The sequence below is a fragment of the Saccopteryx bilineata genome, chromosome 8 (genome assembly GCF_036850765.1).
Source record: "Saccopteryx bilineata isolate mSacBil1 chromosome 8, mSacBil1_pri_phased_curated, whole genome shotgun sequence".
Classification (NCBI taxonomy): domain Eukaryota; kingdom Metazoa; phylum Chordata; class Mammalia; order Chiroptera; family Emballonuridae; genus Saccopteryx; species Saccopteryx bilineata.
In genome coordinates this window covers 1,474,956-1,501,951 of record NC_089497.1, presented here as the reverse complement: position 1 = coordinate 1,501,951, position 26,996 = coordinate 1,474,956, and the positions used below count along the sequence as shown (strand labels likewise).

At 48.1% G+C, this 26,996-nt stretch overlaps 1 protein-coding gene across 3 annotated transcripts in view; it reads right to left on the bottom strand.

Moving 5' to 3' along the window:
• PLS1 (plastin 1) overlaps window positions 1–26,996 on the bottom strand; it is a 114,035-nt gene that overhangs the window by 14,636 nt on the left and 72,403 nt on the right. For all 3 annotated transcript variants that reach the window (XM_066241278.1, XM_066241277.1, XM_066241279.1), the window contains exons 4-11: window positions 25,383–25,512; window positions 20,838–20,970; window positions 17,401–17,482; window positions 12,836–13,001; window positions 12,591–12,733; window positions 9,349–9,444; window positions 6,386–6,581; window positions 1,140–1,218 (exon numbers count right to left, since the gene is read on the bottom strand). In XM_066241278.1, the coding sequence (XP_066097375.1) occupies window positions 1,140–1,218; window positions 6,386–6,581; window positions 9,349–9,444; window positions 12,591–12,733; window positions 12,836–13,001; window positions 17,401–17,482; window positions 20,838–20,970; window positions 25,383–25,512 (1,025 nt within the window). The remainder of the gene's footprint in view (window positions 1–1,139; window positions 1,219–6,385; window positions 6,582–9,348; window positions 9,445–12,590; window positions 12,734–12,835; window positions 13,002–17,400; window positions 17,483–20,837; window positions 20,971–25,382; window positions 25,513–26,996) is intronic.

Below are 26,996 nucleotides of genomic sequence, written 5' to 3'. Positions count from 1 at the left end.
TGTGACTTATAATGAAAAATATTGATATAAGAACTATTCATACAATATTACTATTACTCTTATCTGTTAAAAGAGAAATAATTTATTTTCCTGATCAATAATTATAAAATTGTTAAGATGAATTATCTTTATCAAACTATTTGTATCATCAGGAATTATAATTAGGCCCTGGCCGGTTGGCTCAGCAGTAGAGCATCAGCCCCGTGTGGAAGTTCCAGGTTCGATTCTCTGTCAGGGCACACAGAAGAAGTGCCTATCTGCTTCTCCACCCTTCCCCCTCTCCTTTATCTCTGTCTCTCTCTTCCCCTCCCACAGCCAAGGTTCCATTGGAGCAAAGTTGTCCCGGGCACTGAGGACGGCTCCATGGCCTCCGTCTCAGGCGCTAGAATGGCTCTGGCTGCAACGGAGCAATGGCCAGATGGGCAGAGCATCGCCCCCTGGTGGGCATGCCAGGTGGATCCCAGTCCGGTGCATGCGGGAGTCTGTCTGACTGCCTCCCTGCTTCTAACTTTGGAAAAAATACCAAAAAATAAAAATAAAAAAAAACCCCAAAACCAAAAAAGAATTATAACTATTATTATCTTTTCAACCAATACTATATTTTTCTTTCTTTTTTTCAAGGTGACAGGAGGGGAGATAGTGATGCAGACTCCCACATGGTGCCCTGACTGGGATCCTCCAAGAAACCCTGTGTGAAGCTGATGCTCAAGTACTGAACTATTTTTAGTGTCTGAGACTGATAGGCTTAGACCAACTGAGCTATCTTCAGCACCTGGGGCAGACGCTCTAACCAACTGAGCTACTGCCTGCAGAAAGAAAAGAGGCAGAGACGGGGGGGGGGGGGGGAGAGAAAGGGGAAGAGAAGCAGATGGTCACTTCTCTTGTGTGCCCTGACCAGGATTTGAACCCAAGATGTCCATACACCAGGCCAATGCTCTGCCCACTGAGCCACTGGCCAGGGCCAATATTTTTCTTTTAAAACCATTCCATTGCCAATTCCCAGCATTCTGAAACTAAACATTGGCTAAAACTCTTACACAATTTTTATACAATGTCCTCAGGTAAACAAACATACCTATAGCTTGAAACTAGAACACCTGGATCCTAGCCATACAGCTGAAATGCAATGAAACAGTTACCTGTACAGGTGATTAATGTAGGGGTTGACCCCCAAGGAATTCATCCAGTTTCGAAACGTCCGCTCTTCCTTGCTCTCTCCTAGAGTAGACACAAGTTCACACTGATGACTCAGGACAAAAAGGAATGCGGAACTACATTGTAAACAGTTCAGGCAGGTGCAAACAGGCCAGCCATACTTTGCCATGGTTCCTATCATACCACGAAATGTTTAGGGGGAAAAAAAATAAAATCTCTCATTGCCAACGTCCCATTTCCCCCTCTGTCTAGAGAGCCTCTATGGGCTCTAAATTTTTCCATTGAGAGAGCTCTTCACTCGATGTCTGTCAACTACGGAGCCGTGGGTTTCTCTGTCCAGAAAAAGTAACAAACCAAACGTATGTGTTCGTATAGCCGCAGTTAGAATTGCATGCAAAGGGACTGGCTAAAAATCAATGAAAGGGTATGTTTTAGCAGTCGGGGTAATATCAGCACGTGCGCTTAGCAGACACGGAAAAGCAGTCTGACTCCACCTGCTCAGATACGGTCTTACACAGGAACGCTGCCGGGCACAGAAACCAACATTTTAATGACACCCAACAGCAAGGAAGGAGACGGGGATTCCCGGTAACGTACAAACAGGGCATGAGGGAACGGAACTATTTCATAGCCTTCTTGAGTTGTTTTAGACGGTCCCTATTGCACATACATAAGGGACACATTGTAGCATATAGGAAGTCCCTAGACCTCAACGATCACCTCCAGAAGAAATTCCTGCAGGCACCACCACTGGACCTGTGATGACCGGGGCGTGCCCTCAGAGCAGAGTTTATGTATCCTTTCTACGGGAAACGAAGGCTATTGTGTGACACAAGTGAGCAGAGAGAGAGAGATGTATTCCTCTGGACCTGTCTGCCTTCTAGTTCTCCCCCCCCCCCGCCCTCCCCACGTGTCCCAAGGAGACCTTAGTGACTACTAGTGGTACTGTTTGTCTATCAGAGTTAGGGGACACTGGATGGGATGGCCCAGCCGGCAGCTCAATGCCTGACGTCTGAAAATAATGAAACGTGGACAGTACACCTGTAAAGCAGATGCCAGGTACAAGCTGCTTTCTAGACTTTGTCCCAGGGAGATTCCCGGGACACCTGGGCCTCTGAGTCTACAGCCGCCTGAGCTCCAGGGGCCCGTTCCTGTCGAGCCAGCCCTGCAGGTGTCTTCAGACGGGCTGCCCCAGATACGACAAACCCAGAGGAGAAACCAAAACCTTGCAAAATCTAAAAGGTTCTGGGTGGGGTTTTTTTTGCTGTTATTGTTGTTTTTTTGTGGGCCAACTATTCAGGAAATAATCTGTCCCCTATACTTCCATGTGGCCCAGAACCTGTCTGAATTCTTGCTCTCTTTCAATTATACAACCACATCATTTCTGGTTTCACTTTCGTCCCCTCATGCCTGCAATAAAAAGGTCACTGATCATTCTACCGCTTTATAATAACCTATATGAGAACCTTAAAAAAAAAAAAAAAAGGAACCAAGTTAACCTTAATATTTCTAGAAACCACGCTCAGCTTCTTTGATCAGAGTTATTGAACAGGTGCAAAGGAAACGTCTGAACTTTTCTGAAAGTGACAATAAATATAAACATATTCTCATCAACAGCTTGATGCATGTGACACAATCTCTACCACAATCTCTTGTTTTGTGGCATATAAATTTTTTTTTCTAGTCATTTGAGAATTTTTACATCATTTCCATCTCTGAAGATCCAAATGATGTTTTAAAATTACAAACAGGAATAGTGTGACAACTGTTTAATTTTGAATTAAAATAATCTCTAAAATCTTCTGAGCCTGAAAATAGAGTGAATAACATTGAAAAGAAGATACTTGGCCCTGGCCGGTTGGCTCAGTGGTAGAGCGTCAGCCTGGCCTGTGGATGTCCCGGGTTCAATTCCCGGCCAGGGCACACAGGAGAAGCGCCTATCTGCTTCTCCACCCCTCCCCCTCTCCTTCCTCTCTGTCTCTCTCTTCCCCTCCCGCAGCCAAGGCTCCATTGGAGCAAAGTTGGCCCAGGCGCTGAGGATGGCTCCATGGCCTCTGCCTCAGGTGCTAGAATGGCTCTGGTTGCAACAGAGCAACGCCCCAGAGGGGCAGAGCATCGCCCCCTGGTGGGCATGCCAGGTGGATCCCAGTCGAGGTGCATGTGGGAGTCTGTCTCTGCGCCCCTGCTTCTCACTGAATAAAAATAAATTAAAAAAGAAAAAAAAGACACTAAATTATCTCTTGACCAAGTTCCATGAATATTATACATTTCAGAGGTCTGCATTTTTCTATAGTTCTCAACTAATTATATAATTTTTTTACTTAATTTTTGAGACCCAGACAGTAAAATAGATTTTTTAAGTGAGCATTTATTTATCTAATATCATTTCAAGTTGTTTTGGTAAAAAAAAAACAACAAAAAAAAAACGCTCAAAGTCAGCAGCACGGTGCATTTGTGCAAGAGCTGAGGCAAAACACCACGAAAACATCTGTGTTCCAGTTGGAAACATTGTCCGCAATGCGGACAACTGAAGCAATCTTAGGAGAAAAAAACAACAACTGTAAAACATTCTTTCCATTTTCAGGGTCAAACTGACATCTGCAACTGATAAAAAGTTTCAGAAAGAGTAACAAAGATATGAAAGACAGGCTGAAAGAACAGGAACTAAGGTATTTTAAACAGCCCCCTCCACGTGTTGTTCGGTGATGTGGTCTCTCCCTCGGCCTGACCATCACTTGAGCACAGACTGTACGCTCACTTCTTTCGTTCATGAAAAGTCATCGTGACTCACGCTGTCATTCTTCGAGAGAAGTGTGATGAGTCTTGCTTTTATGTAGGAGAAAACCAAGGCTCACAGAGGTCAATCAGATATCTGACGGTGGAACCATGATTAAACAAAGTATAATTCCGTGGCCTAGGGATTTTCTGACACCACAAATGAATTCTGACACGATCTGTCTCTATGCATCAGCGTCCACATTGGGCTTCATTGAATAGGAAGGTTTAATATTTAGCTGGGCTTCCAATGTCCCTTGAGTCCATAGAATAAAATGCTTTGCCAATGAGGACATACTAATATATGAATATGGGATTTCTTAAGGTCAAGCTTCAAACATTGTAAGGATCTAGGAACACAAATTTACAGAGGAAAAAAAAAATTCCAACGACAGTCAAAGTCAAATACATTTCGGCAGATGTATCAGGACATACATAAGTTCTAAACAAAGACGATTGATAAATATTTCCCATGGTATGCTTGCTGGTATACATATTAGTAAATACTAACGAACTAATGGAAATATTTAGCAATCCGGTGCACACTGAAAAATTCCAAAAGCATGCTGAACACTAGCAAAAGAATTCAAACGCTACAAACAGGAGAATGAGCAAGTCAGAGAAGACAACCCAGCAAGGCTCTGGGGACTAAAAGCAGCAGGTCATGTTTAATATGCCCCTCTAAACAATGCCTTCTCACGCCAGCCACGGAGGAACTCGGAAAGCTCCCAGACGCGTAAAAACGCAGCCGTCTTCCTTCCCTGTTTAATTTTTTCAGAAGTGCTCACTCCTCACCCTAAATGTCTCCGCTGAAATGTCCACGTTTTTCTCTCTCGCCTCCCTCTTACTGAGCTGAGTGGAGGAAGAAAGTCCCGATTTTATCTTACTGGGCCTCAGAGAGAGTGGACTGAATCAGTCGTATGCCTTAAAAGAACGTATTTGCTAACTCTGAAACTTCATGACTAAACAAACAAACAAACAAAAAAACACCTGTAATTATAAAGAGACACATTGGAACTCTGGCTGTGTCGGTCAAAAAGAAAGGATCGTGAAACTAACTCGTTCTGTCTCACTAGGGGAGAAATGAGAAGCGTGCGTGGACGAACACTGAATCATCCAATTCTCCCCACCAAGCAGGGTCCTGACTTGAGGTCTGCCTTCTCCAAACCAGGGCCACCAGTGGGTGTGGTTTAGGACCGCCCTCTCCTCCCACCTCTGACGGCTGCCCCCCTCCAAGGCTGCTTGACGCTCATGTGGGTTTTGGTAAGCATGTGAGTGAGAGGGTGGGAAAGGGGGAGAGAAGAGGAGAGAGGCTGCAGGAGACAGGGTGCAGGAGAAAGAACTAGATACAGAGAATGTATATGTGCTGCCGAAGCGAGCACTAGATACAGAGAATGTATCTGTCATTATGATGATTCATATATTGTAGGCTTCAGTGACATTCAGTCAACAAAATACAGCCGGATAAACAAACAAAACCCTCTGTGCGGTAGATCCTCCGCAGATCTCTTCCAAGATGGCTGGCGATACAAGAGGTTTGTGTGTTTACAGGAGAGTGATAAAGGCTTTCACATCAAACCACAGAACCCAACTGTCGATACTGATCGCTAATGTGTTTACAGCGATGCCATCCCACCATCACGGAAGGCACCTCAGGTGGAGAATTTACATAGTATCAAGCTATGCTCCGCTAGTCTAATTACGTTTCATTTGTGTTTCTTGCTTGTCATCATGCATTCTTTAGGCATATTAAGACTGAAAAAAATAAAAATAAAAACACAGCATGAACAATGCAAAAAAAAAAAAAATCAACCCAGACAGAAAGAATACATGGTTCTAATTTAAAACAGAGCATTCAGAAGGAATATATGATAGAGTATAGGAAAGTACTAAATACAGTACCTACATTAGGAGGGGTCAGATCTGCATTTCACGAAGCAAAACAGGAAAGTATTATAAATTATGAGACAGATAACAATAGCCCCCACACAAGACAAGCCATGAATATCATCAATTTTTTTTCACGTACACTAAAAACATTAAAAAAAAAAAAGAGGACAATACTGGAGTCAAAAACTGTAGCTTTCAAAGGAGAAAAGAAGCTACGAATAATTATGATTTTTTTTTTCCAATAGATAATTCATTGTCCATCTGCGTGGTGGAGTTATGTTATGTGGTCATTTAAGAGGATATTTTTCACGTATGACAGTTTTCACTAACGTCTTACAAAGAAATGACAGACAAGTAAGAGTTAGTTACCCCAGCCCTCTCTTCTAGCCAACACCAACAGCAACTTTCTGGAACCTGAATGTCTGACGGGACGCACACACCTACAGACAGTATAAAATACGTCTCCCCCCTCCCCCGGCCCCCCTCCCCTACCTCCAGCAGTGAGGCGGGACGAGACCACAAGGAGACACACACAGTGTATCAAGTAAAGGCAGGAAGAACGTACCTTCCAGTAAATTCATATCGATGTCATTATTATCAGGCTTGTGTAGGCATGGGTATGTGTTAAACAGATTAGCTACAAACGCTAAATTAAGCTTAGGGTTGCCTGAAACCACATCTGCGGGAGTGACGAACTGTCTGCAGCCCAGCTTGTCGGCTTCTTGAAGCATGAACCCAGCACGCTTCAGGTCATTTTTCTCCTAAACAACGAGATGGAAAGGGTCAAGGTTAAACTTTTTACTGATTTACATATTTAGAAGCCACTGCGACTCTTGCCGGGTACGCATCTATCTAATTCTAATCCCAGCGCGAAATGTGAGGCCAGAATGGGCAGGAACTCGAAAGCAACGTCCCAGTTTCTGTTAAATCGACAGGAGTTAAGTCTCTGAGTCTGCTGCCTGGGCTCAGAGTAGTATTCCAGACTCCTTGCTGAAATACTCGACAGAACTCTGAAACACTGTATCAGGAAGCTCCTGCTGCAGATCGAACTACAGGGAGCTTGACCAAGGTCACGTACTCTAGTCGCCTTCTGGTTCAGGGGCTCAGTTTTTCTCACCCATTCTGTCCCAAATGATATTTTCAGTAGACTCTTTTCTCAATGAAAACAAGTTGGGACATTATATTTTAATTTAAAAGAACATTAAAATCAGAAGGAACAACCACCTTCCACAATAGCAAGAAAGACCCCGTGGAAACAAAGCAGGCGATTATCGACAGGGGAGTCGATACACAGACTGTTAGGTTCACAGAGCGACATACAGCAGCGTGAGCGACTTCGGAATACACGATGTTCAAAGTAGGGACTAGCCATGTAAGCAGAACGCCATCAACTTGAGGCAGAGTTGAGATGTAAAATAACTTAATTTTGCAAGGGATCTATATTTGGTTGAAAAAAAAAAAGCGGAAAAGCAAAAAAAAAAACAAAAACGGTGACCTTAAGATGCAAGGCGCCCACGATCACAGTCAGGGAAGGCAGAGGGGCGGCCAGGACAGAACTGCGAGGCTAGAACAGAATTTAACGCCACGGTCTTCGCTTCCGCTGTCGGGCTGAGAGTTCAGAGGGGCGCGTTACAATCTCAACACCAACAACTACAAACAAAAAATACTCCGGTCTCATGTTTCCTTGCCGTCTTCTGATCTGCGTCAGATCGGAAGTTCCTAGGACTTCTATTTTTTGCCTTCATAAGCGGGGCACTTGTGGAGTCAGTCCTGGGATACTCTTTACCAGTTATTTTGTAGCATGTCCTTCCACTGGAATGTGTCTAACGCCCTCTTCTCATAATTAGATAAAGGACATGCAAGCATTTTTAATATCTGTCATTCCCCTCCCACAAAATTCACCCTTTTCAAGTATACGATTAAGCGATTTTCCGTATATTTATAAAGGTGTAAAACCACGACCACTATCTAACTCTGGAATATTCTCATTATCCATCTCCCCACACCCTTCCCCCAAAAGAACGAATAAACAAATGAACAAATGGATATGAGCCCATGATGACAGTATATCGTACACGAATTATGCCGTATCTAATTCAGGGCAGCAGACTTGCAGAAAGGTAAAAGGAAAAGACATCAGAACACTGATAGGTGTAATGCTGTTAAGCAGCAATAAAACCTTGCTAAGGTAAACATCAACAAAGCACGACGTGGGCACCTCATTTAGATCTTACCCCAAACAAACTTTAAAAAGGCAAATCTGACAATTACGAGCCAACAGGATGTGTCAATGTTGACTGGCTATTGAGATGACATGATGGATGATTGTTAATATTTTCGGGTGAAGTAAGGTATGATGGGTCCATTTTAAGTGTCTTGATCTTTTGGAAAATACATACTGAAATACTTATTGATGAAAAGACACGATGTCTAGGATTTGCTTCAAAATAACAGGAGAGAGAAAGGAGATTTGGCAGATGGTAAAACTGAAAACACAAGCCACGAGGTTGATCGCTGTTGAACCTGGGGTGTGCACACGTGGTACTCCGGTTTACTAAGTCCCTTCGCTTTTGAATATGTCTGAAATTTTACATGTTTATTTTTTAAGCTCCTAATATTTTTTACTCAAACTAATTGGCACATTTGCATCATTTTCCGATACGAGCTCTCTTAAGATGTTTCATTACAATAATGTGGAATATGATGGAGGAATGACTTACGTGGCCTTTTAAACTAAATATTGTGAATGCTGTACTTTTAAGTGCGTGATAGATTTCCATACAAACGGTATCGCCTGACCGGATCGTGATGTTTAGACAGAGCCATCCCTGGCACTGACAACGTAGGCTGGAAGAACGGGCGTCCTGGGAACTGTGTTACTTGGATGAGGGTCTGTGCAAGCCCTACCACACCATAAACAGTAGGGATTGTCACCTTTTATGGTGCGTGTCTCAGCACAGCAGTTGGAAGCAATGACACTCCACTGCTTAGCGATCTCGCACTGGCTTGTGGCCCCCTTCCTCGGACACAGCGATGGTCACAGAGACACTCCGTGAGTTCCAGCTACATCGCAGGGAAAAGGACCTACAGATACAGGGCTGGTCCCGCACACACTCAAGGCTGGACGTCTGCCATTCCCTTCTGCGGTGACAACCAGATGACGTGGCACGGAGACTTGCAGCTTAAGGCGTGAGAAAGCTTCCCAAGACCAAGCATGAAGGGAGGGCTCAGGACCCCACCGGGAATGCTCCCTGTGGACAACGGCAGTCTAGATTCGACTGTCCTCGCGAGTCAGACTCAGGGACCTGGGGGCCAGGGCAATGGGGGTCACAGCCGGGGGCAGGTCTCACTACGGGAAGATGGAAGGAGTTCTAGACAGGGACGGTGGTGGTGGCGGCTGCACCCAGTGGGAACAGACTCAAGACCCCCATCCTGCTCTCGCAGCAATGGTTCAAATGGTCACCAATTTCATCTTATGCTTCTTTTACCAAAACTTTAAAAACACTTTTAATGAAACACTGGACTCACATTAAACCCCGAAAGGTCGATGGGGATGGCAGGTCCGTCATCCCGGTCCCCTCGGGGGGCGATCTGATCCAGTAGGTGGAAATAGGCTCTCGAATCCTTCGAGGAAAAGAGAGGAAATAGAAGTTTTTAAATGAATAACATCGTCACGGGACTTCAGGGCGAGGGGGGGAAGTGCTCAAACCGAAGAAAAAGCCCTTGTCCCAAAGAACGGAAGAGAACTATTCACCGGACTGATTCCCTGTGGGTTTCTGAGGGCCCGATGCGACTCTGCCCTTCAGAGCTTCCAGGAATGCTGTTCCCCCTGGAACATGCCCTTCCTCGCCTCGTTCATTAGTACGTCCTGCTGACCGCCAGCCGCAGTTGAGATCAGGGTTAAGTATTATCTCGAGAGCCTTCCCTTGATTCTCGAGAATGTCTCCACACGCTAACAAATGGTTCAATGAAGTCACATCCAAAGACGTGGCTGGCACACGCGTCCTGGTGCGTACACGGGGGCCCCTCCCGTTAACCAGCCCTCCCCATTTGACTCAGACTGGACCTGCGACTTGCTCCCACCAGTAGAATGCGGTCCTAGCACAGTTCTGGGGCTTCCAGAACTTCTTAAGCGAAGCCTGAAGCGTTTCCACTTGGAACTCCCAAGTCCAAGGTCTGGGACCCTCATGCTGTGAGGATGCCCAAGCTGGTCATGTGGACAAAGGCCTCCAGGACAAGCAGAGCCACCAGACATGTGACCGCGCCCCTGCCCACGTCCCGGGCCAGCCCAGCTCACAGCAGGACGCAGACTCAGTGAGCCCAGCCGGGACCATCAGAAGCTGGAACCCCCAGCTAGGCTGATTTTAACAGTAAAAGATGAGAATGTCCTGTTTGTGCTGCTTGGTGGCAAATCAGGCATAGAAGGTACGCCAGCCTTCTGTACAAGAGAGTGCAGGCGAGAGCCCGTTGGCGGAACGGAACGTTCATCACGGGGAATCCCGCTCAACTGCGCCAAGGCGGATACAGTGTTTGTTGACTGAATGACAAAAATTCGAGCAAGAGAGATGGAAGACACCAAAAAGGGTAGGAAATAAAGAAAAGGAAAAGCTGAACCGTGAGAATCAGAGAAAGATGCTGCACTTTTATCATCAAAGCCCAAACTCCTCTCTTACCTGGGGCCACGTGAACAAGGGTAATGTATACCCATGTCCATGGAAGATTCAGGTGACCGAAATTACTTTAACATTTTGGACATTGTTATGTGTCATTCAAAGCATAAATTGGAACTATACTGAAACTAGACTCCACTTAAGAAATAAATTAGCCTGACCAGGCGGTGGCGCAGTGGATAGAGGGTCGACCTGGGACGCTGAGGACCCAGGTTCGAGACCCTGAAGTCTCTGGCTTGAGGAAGGAATCACTGGCTCAGCTGGAGCCCCCCGGACAAGGCACATATGAGAAAGCAGTCAATGAACAACTAAGGAGCCGCAACAAGTTGATGCTTCTCATCTCTCTCCCTTCCTGTCCCTCTATCCCTGTCTCTCTCTCTCTCTCTCAATTGCTAAAAATAAAATAAAAATTAAATTTAAAAATAAATAAATTAAAAAGAATAAAATAAATTAACGTGGCTTCACCAAGAGGCAAATCTCAATGTACTCTGTAACTGCCTGCATTACTGCGGCCCCGAATGCAACGTGGGAGCTCAGGTTCTGAGGGCAGTCTTCCTTAGACTGGTCAAGAGGAGAGCTGGGGTGGAGAACGGGAGAAAAGCCTACTTCCTCCAGCCGATTAAAAAGCTTTACTTTTTGTATCACTTAAAAATGTCTTCGTCTTCCAGTGCCTTGAAAATGACCATTGTGAACATGATAGGTACAAGGTACCGCTTTTTAAAAAATCATCGTTATGCAAAATACGGAAGAAAAGTTATTGGCATGGTTGTTGCATAGTTACGTTGAGAGCAATTAATCAGTGAACCTGCGTTAACTACCTGGTGATGAACTCAGAAAAGTGGTGAGAACTTGCATGTGAAGGTTTTGAATAGGCCTTAATTTTGAAACTAAAAAATGCCTGGATACATCATTCTAGTCTGGGTGTGTGGGCCACTGGCACTGTGGGCCCACTGCCCCATGTGTCCTGGTGAGAGAATGTATTGTCCAGTATGGAGTACAGCTTTGTTTTTTTAAGTGAAAGGAGGGGAGATAGTAAGACAGACTGCCGCATACATCTTGACCAGGATCCACCCAGTGACATCCATCTGGGGCCAACGCTCGAATCAACCAAGCCATTTTTAATGCTTGAAGCTGATGTTCAGAACAACCGAGCCACTGGCTGCAAGAGGAGAAGAGGGAGAGAAAGGGGAGAGGGAGAACAGAAATAAATGGTCACTTTTCTGGGTACCCTGACTGTGGATTGAACCCGGGACATCCACATGCCAGGCAGATGCTCTACCACTGGCCAGGGCCCCAGGTTTTTTTTTTTTTAACTTTTTTAAAAAAAATTTTATTTATTCATTTTAGAGAGGAGAGAGAGAGAGAGAGAGAGAGAGAGAGAGAGGGAGGAGAGGCAGAGAGAGAGAAGGGGAGAGGAGCTAGAAGCATCAACTCCCATATGTGCCTTGACCAGGCAAGCCCAGGGTTTCGAACTGGCAACCTCAGCATTTCCAGGTCGACGCTTTATCCACTGCGCCACCACAGGTCAGGCCCCAGTTTCTTTTTAAATATAAGATTTTGTAGAGTATAACTCTCAGAGAAGTACAAAATTCCGCATCCTACACTGTGCCCCGGGGGACGAATTGTTTTTTTTTTTTTTTTTTTTTTGTACATTTTTTTGAAGCTGGAAACAGGTCGAGACAGTCAGACAGACTCCCACATGCGCCCGACCGGGATCCACCCGGCACGCCCACCTGGGGCGACGCTCTGCCCACCAGGGGGCGATGCTCTGCCCCTCCGGGGCGTCGCTCTGCCGCGACCAGAGCCTCTCTAGCGCCTGGGGTAGAGGCCAAGGAGCCATCCCCAGCGCCTGGGCCATCTTTGCTCCAATGGAGCCTTGGCTGCAGGAGGGGAAGAGAGAGACAGAGAGGAAGGAGGGGGTAGGGGGTGGAGAAGCAGATGGGCGCTTCTCCTGTGTGCCCTGGCTGGGAATCGAACCCGGGTCCCCCACATGCCAGGCCGACGCTCTACCGCTGAGCCAACCGACCAGGGCCGACAAATTGCTTTTGCACCCTCCTGCACCCTGGCTTGATGTGGCACGTTTGAGCGTGACGACAGCACCTTGATGTCCTGGCTGAAGTTGTTGATGGTGTGCCAGCCCGCGTTGGTCAGGTGGTAGTTCACCCATCGCAGCAGCAGCTCCTCGGGCGACAGCTTCATCAGCTCCTCCAGCTCCTCCCCGTCACTGAGCAAGGCGATCAGAGCTGCGGGGAGGGGGGTAGGGGGGGATGCCACACGTCAGCGCGCTTTGCTGCAGGCGTGCGTCCCGGGGCTGCACGCACTGCTGCTGCCGCTGCTGACTGTACCTTCGTTCTTGGAGAGTTCGATGTCCGCAAACAGGCCCACTTTGATGATCTGCCAGAGGAGCCCCAACACCAGGTGCGGCTTTCCCTCCTTGAGGTCCTGCGCGCCGATGTTGACCACCGTGCAGCCGATGGCCGAGGCGGAATTCAGGGCCAGGTTCAAATTTTCCTGAATGGCCAAGGAGAAAAAATAATCCGTGAGGAGGGGTGTGCCTGCCAGAGCCAACGCGTGGTGGTGAAGGGAAGTAAGGAAGGGGGATTGGGGCATTTCAGATCTTTGAAATGTAAGTAGTATTTTTCTCCTTCTTCTCTTATTTTATTCAGTTAGAGGAGGGGAGGCAGAGAGAGACTCTCACATGCGCCCCAACCAGGATCCATCCCCATCCCGCAAGCCTACTACGGGGCCATGCTCTGCCCATCTGGGGTGTTGCTTCATTGCTTGGGAACTGAGCTATTTTTAGTGCCTGAGGCAGAGACCATGGAGCCATCCTCTGTACCCAGGGCCAACTCACTCCAGTTGAGCCATGGCTGCAGGAGGGGAGGAGAAGAGAGAGAGAGAGAGAGAGAGAGAGAGAGGGAAAGAGAGGCAAGAAGGGGAGGGGTGGAGAAGCAGATGGGCACTTTTCCTGTGTGCCCTGACTGGGAATCGAACCCAGGACATCCATATGCCGGGCTAACGCTCTACCACTGAGCCAACCTGCCAGGGCCTATACTCAAAAGAAAATGCTGGTTTTGACAATGACCTCTCTACACCAATGACTTTCAAATACCTGTATCCCAGCCCCCACTCTGAACTCTATACCTGCAATCTCACTTGGTTAGGTCTACCTGGGTGTTTCACAAGTACCTCAAATGCAGCAAGTTCAGAAGCAAAGCAGCTGTCCTGCCAGGCTTCCCTGATCTTCCTCTAACCCCCTGTTACAACTGGCTTTTCTTTACTTCTTGTCTTGGTTGACAGGACCACCATTCATTCTTGCCTTCTTCCTTCCTAAGTCAGAAATCCAAGCAGACTCCTTGTTCTACCTCATTCCCCCCAAAACAAGTCACCAACACCTGTCCATGCCACCTTCCGAACACCTCGGAAACTGTCCACGGCTTTCTTCAGGTTCCTCAATTCCTTCCCGACACCCATCGCCAAGGGTCTACAGTCTGTCTTCCACAGCACTCCCCTGTCGGGGACCACAGTAAAATAGACCCCGGATGGTGTTCGCTAGCTTGAAACCCCTCAGGCCCTGGCTGGGTGGCTTGGTGGAAAGAAGTCATGGGTTCGATCTCCAGTCAGGGCACATTCGAGAAGCAACTGATGAGTGCACAACTAGATGGAGCAAGCCAGTGGAATAATAAGTTCATGCTTCTCCTTCTCTCTCTCTCTCTCTCTCTCTCTCTCTCTCTCTCTCTCTCTCCCCATTCCTCCCTCCCTCCCTCTCTCCATCTCTCAAATCAATGGAAACATTTAAAAAAAAAACAAAAAACCTTCAAACGTTCCCTGTCACTCCTTCTAAGTCCTCTCACTCGCGACACAGGACCTCTGAACCTCTCTGGGGCACCCTTTCCACAAATGTCCGCCAAGTCCTTCAGTATTGCTTAAATGCAGCCCATGGCCTTTCTGATGACCCTACACAGAACAGTGGCATCACCCCGGCCTCTGCGGGCACACGTTGTCCCTACTTGACTCCTGAGTGTCCTCTGACGGAGTCTGTCCTCACAGGTCTATCGTCATATCTCCCCCACTCAGAGTAGGAGCTCTGTGATAACAGGTTTTCGATACATTTGGGGCTGCTTCCCGGGTTCTTAGCACATGGTGCCTGCTCCACAGGTACTGACTGGATAAGCGGGTGAATGGGTAAGAGATGAATGGAACGGAGGGAAAGGAGAAGGTCAAGTCCAACTTCGTCATCGGGCCTGCCTCTTCTCATCCGACGTTAGTCCACTCCTTCAAGCACCCCCGAGACCTAGAGTAGCAGTGACACCCCACTCATACCAGAAGGATGAGCTCTCTAAAAATAAAACTGTAACAGCTTAGCCCCTGAGACCCATCCTGCAGCTATAGTTACAGAACCTTTCCCCCTTTATTTTCTTTAATGCACCGCATACACATACCACAGGTGAAATCAAGTAAGTTTATACAACACAGAGAAATATAGTATTTCAGTGTCGGCCCAGCATGTAGAAGTCCCAGGTTCGATTCCCGGCCAGGGCACACAGGAGAAGCGCCCATCTGCTTCTCCACCCCTCCCCCTCTCCTTCCTCTCTGTCTCTCTCTTCCCCTCCTGCAGCCGAGGCTCCACTGGAGCAAAGATGGCCCGGGCACTGAGGACGGCTCCATGGCCTCCACCTCAGGCGCTAGAATGGCTCCAGTTGCAGCGGAGCAACGGCCCAGATGAGCAGAGCATCAACCCCTGGTGGGCGTGATGGGTCGATCCCGGTTGGGCGCATGCGGGAGTCTGTCTGACTGCTTCCCCGTTTCCAACTTCAGAAAAATACAAAAAGAATAAAAAAAAAAAAAAAAAAAAAGAAATGTGGTATTTCAGATTCAGCACCGTAAAAAATTGTGACATGTGTTCTAGAAATAAGCCATATGTGAATATTCTCAACAGACATTAGATGAAGCATCCTGACATACAAGATGTGAAAATAATATAATAATAATTATTATTATTATCCAGCAATTACACTCAGAAATGGGCTTCTTCAAGAACGGTGGTTTCGGCTAGGGATACGCCCTATTATTGGCTTACTGGAGCAGGGGACACAAAGTTATGTTAGTCAACATCGAGTTCTATAACTCTCAAGGACAAACAGGAAGTGGGGAATCCTCCACATAGTCTGAAATTAACCCCGGGCCACGGTCCTGAGGTCACAGCTTATAGGAGGGACTTGACCATGTCCGTCAGCAAATGCAAGCACTGTACGTGCCCCCGGGAATGAAGGGGACAGACAGCTCAGCACGGCTCACTTCCCACAGCGGCCGCTCCGACTTGCACGCTAAATAGCGGCTGTCGCTGCAACCACGTCAGAGTGGCAGTGTGGCCCCAGGGACTGGAAGGACAAGCGAGTCCTGGACCGTTGGGTCCCCTGGGGTCACAGCCTGGCTCTGACACTGTCACCTCTCGGTGTCTCAGCCTTCACCAGCTCTGAAACCACCGTGACTTGTTTTCAGGCTGCTGGGAGGACTCAGGGGGACAATTCATGGGGTGCGTCTAGAACGGTGACGGGTACCCCGTAAGTACTCAGTCAAGACTGACACCCACCCACTGATCCAGACAGTCTGAGGGAAACTGTGGTGACAATAAACGTCTGAACCTGAACAAGACGTGAGCGGACAACCTGCCCACAGAACAATTACAAAAGAACAGCTAAATATTTTGTGAACTGGTAATAAAAAAAGTAGGCACTATTTTTTCTTTTCAACAACCGACCAGTGAAAACACCGGCATGCAGCAGATCTTGATTAATAAAATGACAGTGATGACAGTAACATAATCTGGATACTATCATCTTAAGTGAAGAGGTTCATCCAAAGTCCTTTGGATCTTAATTGCATTCATTAGAAAATGTAACTAAGTTTGTTATTTAATAAAAACCTAGTTTTCATTTGAAACTGAAATTATGTTAAATCATAGGTTTTACTTGGGCCTAAACATCCATTAAGAAAGGCCTTATAGGCCCTGGACAGTTGGCTCAGCAGTAGAGTGTCAGCCCGGTGTGTAGAAGTCCCAGGTTCAATTCCTGGTCAGGGCACAATGGAGAAGTGACCATCTGCTTCTCCACCCCTTCTCTCTCTTTCTCTCTCACTCTCTCTCTCCCCTATCCTCCCACAGCCGTGGCTTGAATGGTTGGAGCAAGTTGGCCTCAGGCACTGAGGATGGCTCTGTGGCCTCACCTCAGGGGCTAAAAATAGCTGGGTTGCTGAGCAACAAAGCAGCATCCACAGATGGGCAGAGCATTGCCAGTAGGGGGCTTGCTGGGTGGATACCAGTCTAGGCACATGCAGGAGTCTGTCTCTCTGCCTTCCCTGCCTCTCCTTAATAATAAAAAGGAAAAGAAAGTCCTTGTAGTCTGACTAGTGGAGACACAGTGCATAAAGTGTTGACCTGGAATGCTGAGGTTGCTGGTTCAAGGCCCTGGGCTTGCGCTGTCAAGGTACATATGAGAAGCAACTACTACAAGTTGATGCTTCCAGCTCCTATTCCCTTCTTTCTCTCTCTCTCAAATCAATAAATAAAATCTAGAAGAAAGGAAGGAAGGAGGGAGGAAAGAAAGAAGGGAGGGAGGGAGGGAGGGATGGAGGGAGGAAGGGAAGAAGGGAGGGAGGAAGAAAGGAAGGGAGGAAGGGAGGGAGGAGGAAGGGAGGGAGGGAGGAGGAAGGGAGGGAGGAAGGGAGGGAGAAGGGAGGGAGGAAGGGAGGAAGAGAGGGAGGGAGGGAGGAAGGAGGAAGGGAGGGAGGGAGGAAGGGAGGGAGGGAGGAAGGGAGGAAGGGAGGAAGGGAGGAAGGGAGGAAGGGAGGAGGGAAGGCCTTACATTTTACGGCACAGTAACATTGTTACTGGCAAAGTGCAAATACTCACAGAAATAGTGAAAGGGGTGAGCTTTTTCTTGTTAATGGCTCTTTCGTCAATTGTATCCGGTTCAGATAAGTTGATCATTTTGCTAAAGAGAAAATGAGAAAAATTTAGTGTAAGATTCCCAGCAATGTTTTCAGTTTATTTTTGCAATCAGGCAAAATAGTTAAATTTTGAAAAGAAAGAGGAATCCACTTCCTTACAACATCACACTGTAATTCACGTCAGGGACTTTATTGTAAATCTCTAAAAAAAGATCCTCTAACCCTAAAACAACTCCGTCACGCACGGCCGTAGCGACAGCACCACTTCGTCCTGATTTTCACAAACGGTCCTGTGTTTTCTGTACGCAAGCCTTGTCTTTACTTCACGTCATGATCACCGGCACAAAGCGCGGAAAACAAAGACTGTCTCGAGAAGCCGAGCTTCAGAGAGGAAGCCACACGGTGACAACGGTGACAACAACTGTCCTCAAACAGAAAGGGAGTCAGAGACTGGGTCTTTCTAAAACTTTCAAGAGTTCAGACACGTTTTAAGAAATGACTATCCATCTTATCTCTCTGTTCTAGAAGATATTTTGGAAAACACCCAATCAATTAATAATAGGAACTCCCTCTGCAGGTCAGAGGAAGGGAACCAAGTTGTAGGCGGACGTCACAGTATATTTTTGCTCTTCCCTTTTATTTTATTTTATTCTTTTCTTTTTTTCTGTATTTTTCTGAAGTCGGAAACGGGGAGAGACAGTCAGACAGATGCCCGCATTGCCCGACCAGGATCCACCCAGCACGCCCACCAAGGGGCGATGCTCTGCCCCTCCAGGGCGTCGCTCTGTTGCGACCAGAGCCACTCCAGCGCCTGGGGCAGAGGCCAAGGAGCCATTCCCAGTGCCCGGGCCATCTTTGCTCCAATGGAGCCTTGGCTGCGGGAGGGAAAGAGAGAGACAGAGAGGAAGGAGAGGGAGAGGGGTGGAGAAGCAGATGGGTGCTTCTCCTGTGCGCCCTGGCCGGGAATCGAACCCAGGACTCCTGCACGCCAGGCCGATGCTCTACTGCTGAACCAACCAGTCAGGGCCTGTTTTATTTTATTTTTTAAATCATGAGGCCTTGCTTTCAAGGTCTGCATTTCTACGGAAAGAAGGTGAAGGGATTAAGCCGAAGAAACATATACACATCACGCACAGACACAGAGCGCAGGGTGGGGACAGCCAGAGGGAAAGGAGGTGGGAGGTGGACATGGGCCGAGGGGGGTGACGGGGACGGACTTTGCTTGGGGTGATGGCGCACCATACAGGGTGCAGATGGTGTTTTGTTGAGTTGGATGCTTGACACTGGTACGGTTTTGTGAACCGATGTCATCCCAATAAACTCAATCCACTTTTAATAAATAAATATAAAAAGTTCAAGCGAGTTTCAGCCCTTCTGCTCCCCGGGAGGGTCTATCCTCTCTCAGCTCGACTGAGGACACCTGTGTCACTCCATCTGGCAGGTGTGCCTCCCCAGGACTGAGCCAGACTCCAGTCAGAAGGAACAGGGTCTGAGGTCCTACCGACCCTGCCACGCCTGTGCCCTCGGTGGTTTCGCTGGAGTGCAGGCAGGGGACGGTGAGGACCTCGTTCATCTGCTCACAGAACCTGTCACATGTCATGTCCTAAAACAGGGGTCCCCAAACTTTTTACACAGGGGGCCAGTTCACTGTCCCTCAGACCGTTGGAGGGCCGGACTATAAAAAAAACAACTATGAACAAATCTCTATGCACACTGCACATATCTTATTTTAAAGTAAAAAAACAAAACGGGAACAAATACAATATTTAAAATAAAGAACAAGTAAATTTAAATCAACAAACTGACCAGTATTTCAATGGGAACTATGCTCCTCTCACTGACCACCAATGAAAGAGGTGCCCCTTCCGGAAGTGCAGCGGGGGCCGGATAAATGGCCTCAGGGGGCCGCATGTGGCCCGTGGGACATAGTTTGGGGACCCCTGTCCTAAAAGCTGGTATCCTGCACTCGGAGGGAGGGGAAGGTTTTCTTTCTTTTCAAGTAAAATCACTAAAAACAGGCTGACGGAGATATGCTGGATCGGGAAGAACGGCTAAGTGTGGGTGATAAGAATATTTGTGATGGTTCTTTTCTTCTTTGTACATTTTGTGTTTTTAGACACATTTTTTTATTAAAAAAAAAAAAGGAGGCCCTGGCCGGCTGGCTCAGCGCTTGAACGTCTTCCCGGAATACGGAAGTCCCAGGTTTTTTTGTTTTGTTTTGTTTTTTTTCTACAGAGACAGAGAGAGGAACAGAGAGGGACAGACAGACAGGAATGGAGAGAGATGAGAAGCATCAATCATTAGTTTCTCGTTGCGACACCGTAGTTGTTCATTGATTGCTTTCTCATATGTGCCTTGATCGCGGGCCTTCAGCAGACCGAGTGACCCCTTGCTTGAGCCAGCGACCTTGGGTCCAAGCTAGTGAGCTTTTGCACAAACCAGAAGAACCCGCGCTCAAGCTGGCGACCTTGCGGTCTTGAACCTGGGTCCTCTGCATCCCAGTCCGACGCTCTATCCACTGCACCACCGCCTGGTCAGGCAAAGTCCTGGTTTGATTCCTGGCCAGGGCACACAGGTGAAGCGCCCATCTGCTTCTCCACCCCTACCCCTCTCCTTCCTCTCTGTCTCTCTCTTCTCCTCCCGCAGCCGAGGCTCCACTGGAGCAAAGTTGGCCCGGGCACTGAGAACAGCTCCATGGCCTCAGCCTCAGGTGCTAGAATGGCTCCAGTTACAATGGAGCAACGCCCCAGATGGGCAGAGCATTGCCCCCTGGTGGACATGCTGGGTGGATCCCAGTCGGGTGCATGTGGGAGTCTGTCTCTCTGCCTCCCCACTTCTCAATTCAGAAAAATAAGGAAAACGCTTGCTCTGCACCAAGAACTCCGCTGGGACCACAGCACACGACAGAGGTAAGACGTGCCCTTTGAGCGTTTCCAGCGGAGAAAGCAGACAATGACCACAGAGTCGGGGACACGGCAAGGCGGCACCCCACCCTGCGTGGCGCTGCAGCACTGATGCGGTCGGTGCACCTTTAGCTCCCATTCCCCGTTTGCTTGTCCGTCCCCGTCGAGAATCAACACCCCCCCCAATCAAGAACTGGAAAAAGGAGCCCTGGGAATGTTTCAAAACACATCCGAGGCGTAACTCCAAAGCGTCCTGCCAGTTTGAAGGTGCAAAGATAAAACAGACATCAGAACATTTAAAATCACATTTGAAAGAAAGCCCTGGGACACAGACCGCATTCACCCCCTGCGGGGCATCAATTCTTCCAGGCCTACGTTGCCCCTTGTGGACTGATTCCAGGGGACAATGGGTCTGCTCACGGGTCACTGCCACTGACCGCTCGTCGGTGGGGACGGTCAAGGCCACGGCTCCCTCAGCCCTGGGGGCTCAGCTCACCACAGGAGGATGCCGTCTGCGAGGGACCTGAAAAGACTGCCGTCGCCGGGGTTCATGGGGAGGAGGTGCCTGCAGTCAGGGTCGTCCTCCAGGGCTTTGTTGATCCAGTTCACAAAGGCCACCTTCTCTTCCTCTGCAAACAGAAAAGGCTCGGTAGCAGACCTCCCGCCGCAGAGCGCAGAGCGCACGGCTCGGGGGAAACGCTGCCGTTCTGAGATGATCGACGCCAATGATTACGGCTCCACTGAAACGCTGAAGGGGTGTAAGGGGAGGGGAGAGGGGCAGTCACCCCACTTTTTCATCTGCTGCTGCACTAGGCACTTTGGGGGGGGGGAGGGAGGGATAGATCTCATAAAAGGAGCACAATAAACAACTCAGTTTGATTCTGGAGTCTTTCCAAATATAGACTGCTCCTGAGAGCAAATGGATCAGCAGAAGGCAAGCATCGAAGGTCAGACAGACAGACAGACAGACACACACACACACACACACACGGGGGGGGGGGGAATAAGAAACAAATGTCTACCATCACCCCTGAAAAATTCAGACTTGTTATTTGGGGCTTACAACAGAGACGCTTGACTTCAATCAAGAGTTTTTAAGGCTCTGGCCAGTTTGCTCAGTGGATAGAGCATCAGCCCATCATACAGATGTCCCAGGCTCAATTCCTGGTCAGAAGCACACAAGAAAACAACCATCGGCTTTTCTTCCTCTCCACCTTCTCTTCCCACAGTTCAGTGTTGGCCTCAGGATCAGGTGGTCCCAGTGCATCAGCCTCAGGTGCTAAAAATAGTTTGATTGATTTGAGCATCGGCCCCAGATGGTGTTGCCACGTGGATTCCCATTTGAGATGCATGTGGGAGTCTGTCTCACTATCACCCCTCCTCTAAAAAAAAAAAAGTTATTCAATTAACTAACATCCAGATCTAGACACCAGCACTATTCTCAGCCACTTGCACCATCACCTGCCCAACATATAGCTACTGGCATGGGCACCTTGACCTTTAGAGAGAAATGCTGTTGCGTTAATGCAGGGTGCAAAATCGGAAGGGACTAAAAGGAAAAGTGTTCTATTGCTCTATTATTATATAACTATAAAAAACCTTTAACAATATAAAACCTAAAAGGAAATGAGTCCCATGTCCATCACCGGATAATACGCAGTAAGCTGACCTCCATGACTGCCGCCGTTCCAAGAATTAGGCAGTCCTCCTAAGAGCATATCTGACAGGTGACCCAAAAATTAAATACAACACACATACATACACACACAGAATCAAAAAGATACAAACATTTACTAATGTTTCTCTTTTGTACTTATTATAATCTCCCTTCTATCTCCTTAGGGATTTACTGCCCAGGGATTTAAAGATCACTGAGACACTGTAGCTTCACGATAAGATAAAACAGATAAACAAGGAAATGCAATGTAAGGAAAATAAACACACCACAAGAGAGATATAAGCCATGTTTTGAAGAATTTGAGAAAAGAAACAGCCCTCGCTGGAGGCGCAATGAATAAAGCATTGTCCCAGAGCACCGAGGTCACCAGTTCGATCCTGGGGTCGCTGGCTTGACCCCGAGGGTGCCAGCTGGATCCTGCGGTTGCAGATTTGAGCCCCGGTCAGGGCACATGTGAGAAGCAATCAATGGTACAACTAAGTGGAACGAGTTGATGTTTCTCTCTCCCTCACTTTCTGTCTCAACTTCCCTCCCTCTCTTCCTCTTTCTCTCAAAGAAAAGAAAAGAAAGAAAAAAAAAAGAAAAGGAGAGAATAGAAAAGATCACTTCTGGTTGGGGTGGATGAAGAAAAGGCTTTCTGGAGAAGGTATTATGTCATACTAAGTCAAAGGCAGGTTTTAATCCATGAAGCTGGGCAGGGAAAGGGACCAGGAACGAGACACACCTCGCAGCCACGAGCCATGACAAAGAGAACGGACACACGTTGCAGAGAAAGGGGAGAAACGGGACCTCCTGTGCAGTGTTCGCGGGATGTACCATGGCACCGATACTTTGGGAAGACAGTTTGGCAGGGTTGTCTTTTTATTTTTTTTTAATGCTACGCCTAGAGCTCCCAGTGTGACCTGGCAACTCTACCCGCAGGTGTCCCCAGGTGTGCCCCTCAGAGAATTCAAAGCCTGTGCCCACAGCGAAATGTAAACACGGGCGTTCATACAGCCTCGTCCTAGGAACCCGCAACGTGAAAACAACCCAAACACCCGCCAGCCGCCGGGAGGGGCTGCGAGTGTGGCACCCTCCCCGGAACAGAGGGCGCTTCAGTCACAGACAGGAACGGAATGGAGCGGGAGGGACGCCGCAGCACGAGGGAGCTCTGAAGCTGTTGCCACTGAAGCAGCCTGCCAAGCGGAAGGCCACCACCGTAGGGTCCCCCTGAGGTGACTATCCGGGGCAGGCGAACCCCGAGATGGAACGCACGCCAGTCAGCAGCTGCCAGAGGCTGGGGGGTGGGGCGGGGAGCGGCAGCGAGCGTGGGGCTTCTCTTCGGGGTAATAAATGGCTGTCGATAAGATAGGGATGATAATGACCACCCAACTCCTGAACAAATCTGCCCAGCTGTGTACACTTTCTAAAAGGGCGCATCTCACGCTATCTCAATCGCATCTCAGTAAAGCTGTTCTTCTAAAAAGAAAGAAAGAAAAAGGCCATTCAATGTATCTCTTGTTGTAGATAATAGTTACATGGGTGTGTTCATATATATATATATAAATCATCAAACCATATAATGAAGAAGAGCGCCCTTGATGTACTTAACTATGTGTATCATATATCTCCACAAACAACTCAAATATGTAGTGAAGGAAACAGAAGAGTGGTCCCCTCTGAGGAGGAGTACGTGCTGTGAGAGACAGGAAACTTCTCAGGAGCGAGAAATGTCATGTTTGGGTCTGGTTGGCAGCTACATGGATGTAGGTAGCTACAAGATATATATATGCACGTAAAAATTCAGAAATTACAGCACTTGGCTAAATGTGCATATTACCTCAATTATTAATAAAAGGTGGGGTTTTTTTTGAAAGGAAGAAGCCTTTTCCATTAGACTAGACAGGCAGAAATGTAGTCAAAGAGAAAATAATAGCCCTGGCCAGTTGTCTCAGTGGTAGAGCGTCAGCCCAGCATGTAGAAGTCCGGGGTTCAATTCCCGGTCAGGGCACACAGGAGAGACAACCATCTGCTTCTCTTCCCCTCCCTCTCCCCTTTCTCTCCCTCTTCCTCTCCTGCAGCCATGGCTCAATTGGTTCAAATTCATCGGCCTGGGCTGAGGATGGCTCTGTGGAGACTCCACCTGAGGTGCTAAAAATAGCTCAGTTGCCAACACGACCCCAGATGGGCAGGCATCAGCTGCAGATGGGGGTTGCCAGGTGGATCCTGGTTAGGGCGCATGTGGGAGTCTGTCTCTATATCCCCCCTCCTCTCACATGGAGGAAAAAAAAAAGAGAGAGAAAATACCTTTCCAAAAACGGAGGCAGCAGGTATAGACCTCTGCCCTTCCCTGTAGGCCTCCACGGTGGGAAAGGGTTGGGAACAAACCACCAGGCGGGAGAAATGCTAGGGCACCGTTCGGGGGAAGTCTGGTTAGAGAGGGAGAAAAGCAACAGGATACCTCACAGATTTAGATCTCAAAGGAAGCCAGGAGAAAAAAGCTACAGAGAGTTCTCACGAAAAACTTCACAAGCACAGGTCTAATTCTGTCACATTCACATGAACAAAAGGAACTTGGCCAATGGCTCTGTGACATCTCGACCCCGACAGGCAAGCGTCACGCAGGGCAAAGCATCTCATCCTCAGAGCAAACGGGACTCTGGGTTTCTCACCAGGCAACGGTCCAATGGTTCTATCAGATCAGGCAAATCAGGGACGGTGCTCTCTTGTCATGGGACGCTTGCTAAACGGCGGATCGGGAATCTCGGCTCCCGGAACAAGAGAAGGCGAAAGTCCTCGCAATAAAACCTCTCCACAGATGCCTAGATTGGGTCTAAAGGTAACTCGCTTTAACAGTCGGGATGAAAATATCCATTCAAAGCGATGCCTGAACACAGTCCACTGAATAGAAGTCATATTTACTGTGTTGTTTCTTACTTTTTTTTTTTAAAGATTTTATAATATTTATTCATTTTAGAGAGGAGAGAGACAAAGAGAGAGAGAGAGAAAAGAGGGGGGAGGAGCAGGAAGCATCAACTCCCCTATGTGCCTTGACCAGGCAAGCCCAGGGTTTCGAACCGGCGACCTCAGCGTTCCAGGTCGATGTTTTCGCCCCTGGTGCTGTTTCTCCTCATCGCACGCAGCGCCGGACACATAGGAGGAACTCACGGATTTCCCTGGTTCCAGGGTTTTTCACTCCAACATCTCGAGTTTGAGAGACATTTCAAATTTGACGGCAAGTTATCATTTAGTCTGGTGCCCCCCCCCCACGGTTCATCAGGCAACAGCAGCAAGGACCACACACGGAATCTTAGATGGACGGACAGGAGGCCTGCTGAATGAACGCATCAGCGACAGGGGGCGGTGCGGGGGGGGGGGGCTCACCCGAGTAGGAGTGCTGGGTGCCCTCGCTGGAGATGGACGACGTCCCTCCAATGGCGGTGATCCCTTCCCGCTTGTTGATTATTTTCCGGAACGTTCTGCTGATGTCTTTGCTCTTTAACTCCTGCATGAGCTGGAATGAGATAAAAAGGTAAGATGGAGCCTCGATCAGATCAGCACAGAAGGCCTGGCCACAGGAAGGGAGAGAACTATGCCGGCTGCTGTGTTTATTTGGAATGACGTCACAATCAACCCTAACCAGGTATTCTTGCTCTCAGCACGCAGCGCTTGGACTCGCCCGATTAACACTCATGTCATTTTACAAAAAGAAAAACAAAGCCTGACCAGGCGGTGGCGCAGTGGGTAGAGCGTCGGACTGGGATGCGGAGGGCCCAGGTTCGAGACCCCAAGGTAGCCAGCTTGAGCGCGGGCTCATCTGGTTTGAGCAAAAAAGCTCACCAGCTTCAACCCAAGGTTGCTGGCTCAAGCAAGAGGTTACTCAGTCTGCTGAAGACCCATGGTCAAGGCACATATGAGAAAGCAATCAATGAACAACTAAGGTGTTGCAACAAGCAACGGAAAACTAATGATTGATGCTTCTCATCTCTCCGTTCCTGTCTGTCTATCCCTCTCTCTGACTCTCTGTCTCTGTAAAAAAAAAAAAAAGAAAAGAAAAACAAAAAACCAGACACATATTTGCACCCCAACCACTAGAAGATATTTTGTTATAATTAAGCTTCAATTCTTCTTCCAGACTTGCCCTGGATCTCTTCTACTGAAACGAAACAGTAACTACACGATAAGAGTTTTCAATGCCTCCAGGAGGGTATTTTGCTGTCTGAACATCACAGATGTATACAGGTTGACGTAGGGAGGTCGGCTCTTGTCCAACCACTGACTCGCTGGACTTTCTTGAGGATGGTTAGCCTGCAGTCATTCAGTACTCCAAGCACCAGCCACGGAGAGTTTTAAAAAAGGCAAATCCGATCACATCACGTCACACTCTGTCCCTCCTCTGTCGCTGGCTTCCTGTTGCTGTTAGGCTAAGATCGACAATCCTACAAGAGCCTGCAGGCCCTGACCCCGACTCACCTCTCTGGCCATATTCCTTAACTAGCTCAGCTCTGGCCACACGGACCTTTTTTCCCCAAATGCTTAATAGCATCTACTGTCCCTAAAGCCACAGAGTCTCGACAGGGGCCATCGGCTCTGCCTGCCTCATGATTCACTCACCACCCTCCACACCCCATTCCACCCCTTTTCTTTGTTGAACGTTTTCTCTTCAGATCTCGGCTCAGTCTTTGCAGCTTTGGGGACCCCCTCCCCCGCCACCATGGAGTCCCAGGGTTCTCCAGCCTTCCTGTCCAAATCCAATCCGTTCTGCTGTCAACTCTCGGGGAGACCCGTCCTGCTTTGCCATAGCAACAGTCACAGTTCTCTTTTATCCGCTTCTGGGGACGCCGCCTTCCCCACGGCACGCACACTCCACGAAGCAGGGGCCACATGGCCTCCTGTTCAGCCCAGGACTCACTGTGCCGGGAGGGAAGGCAGTTTACACGTCATAAATATTCATTTCATTCTGTGGGTGGTTCTATTTTTCACATGAAAAATACAGTC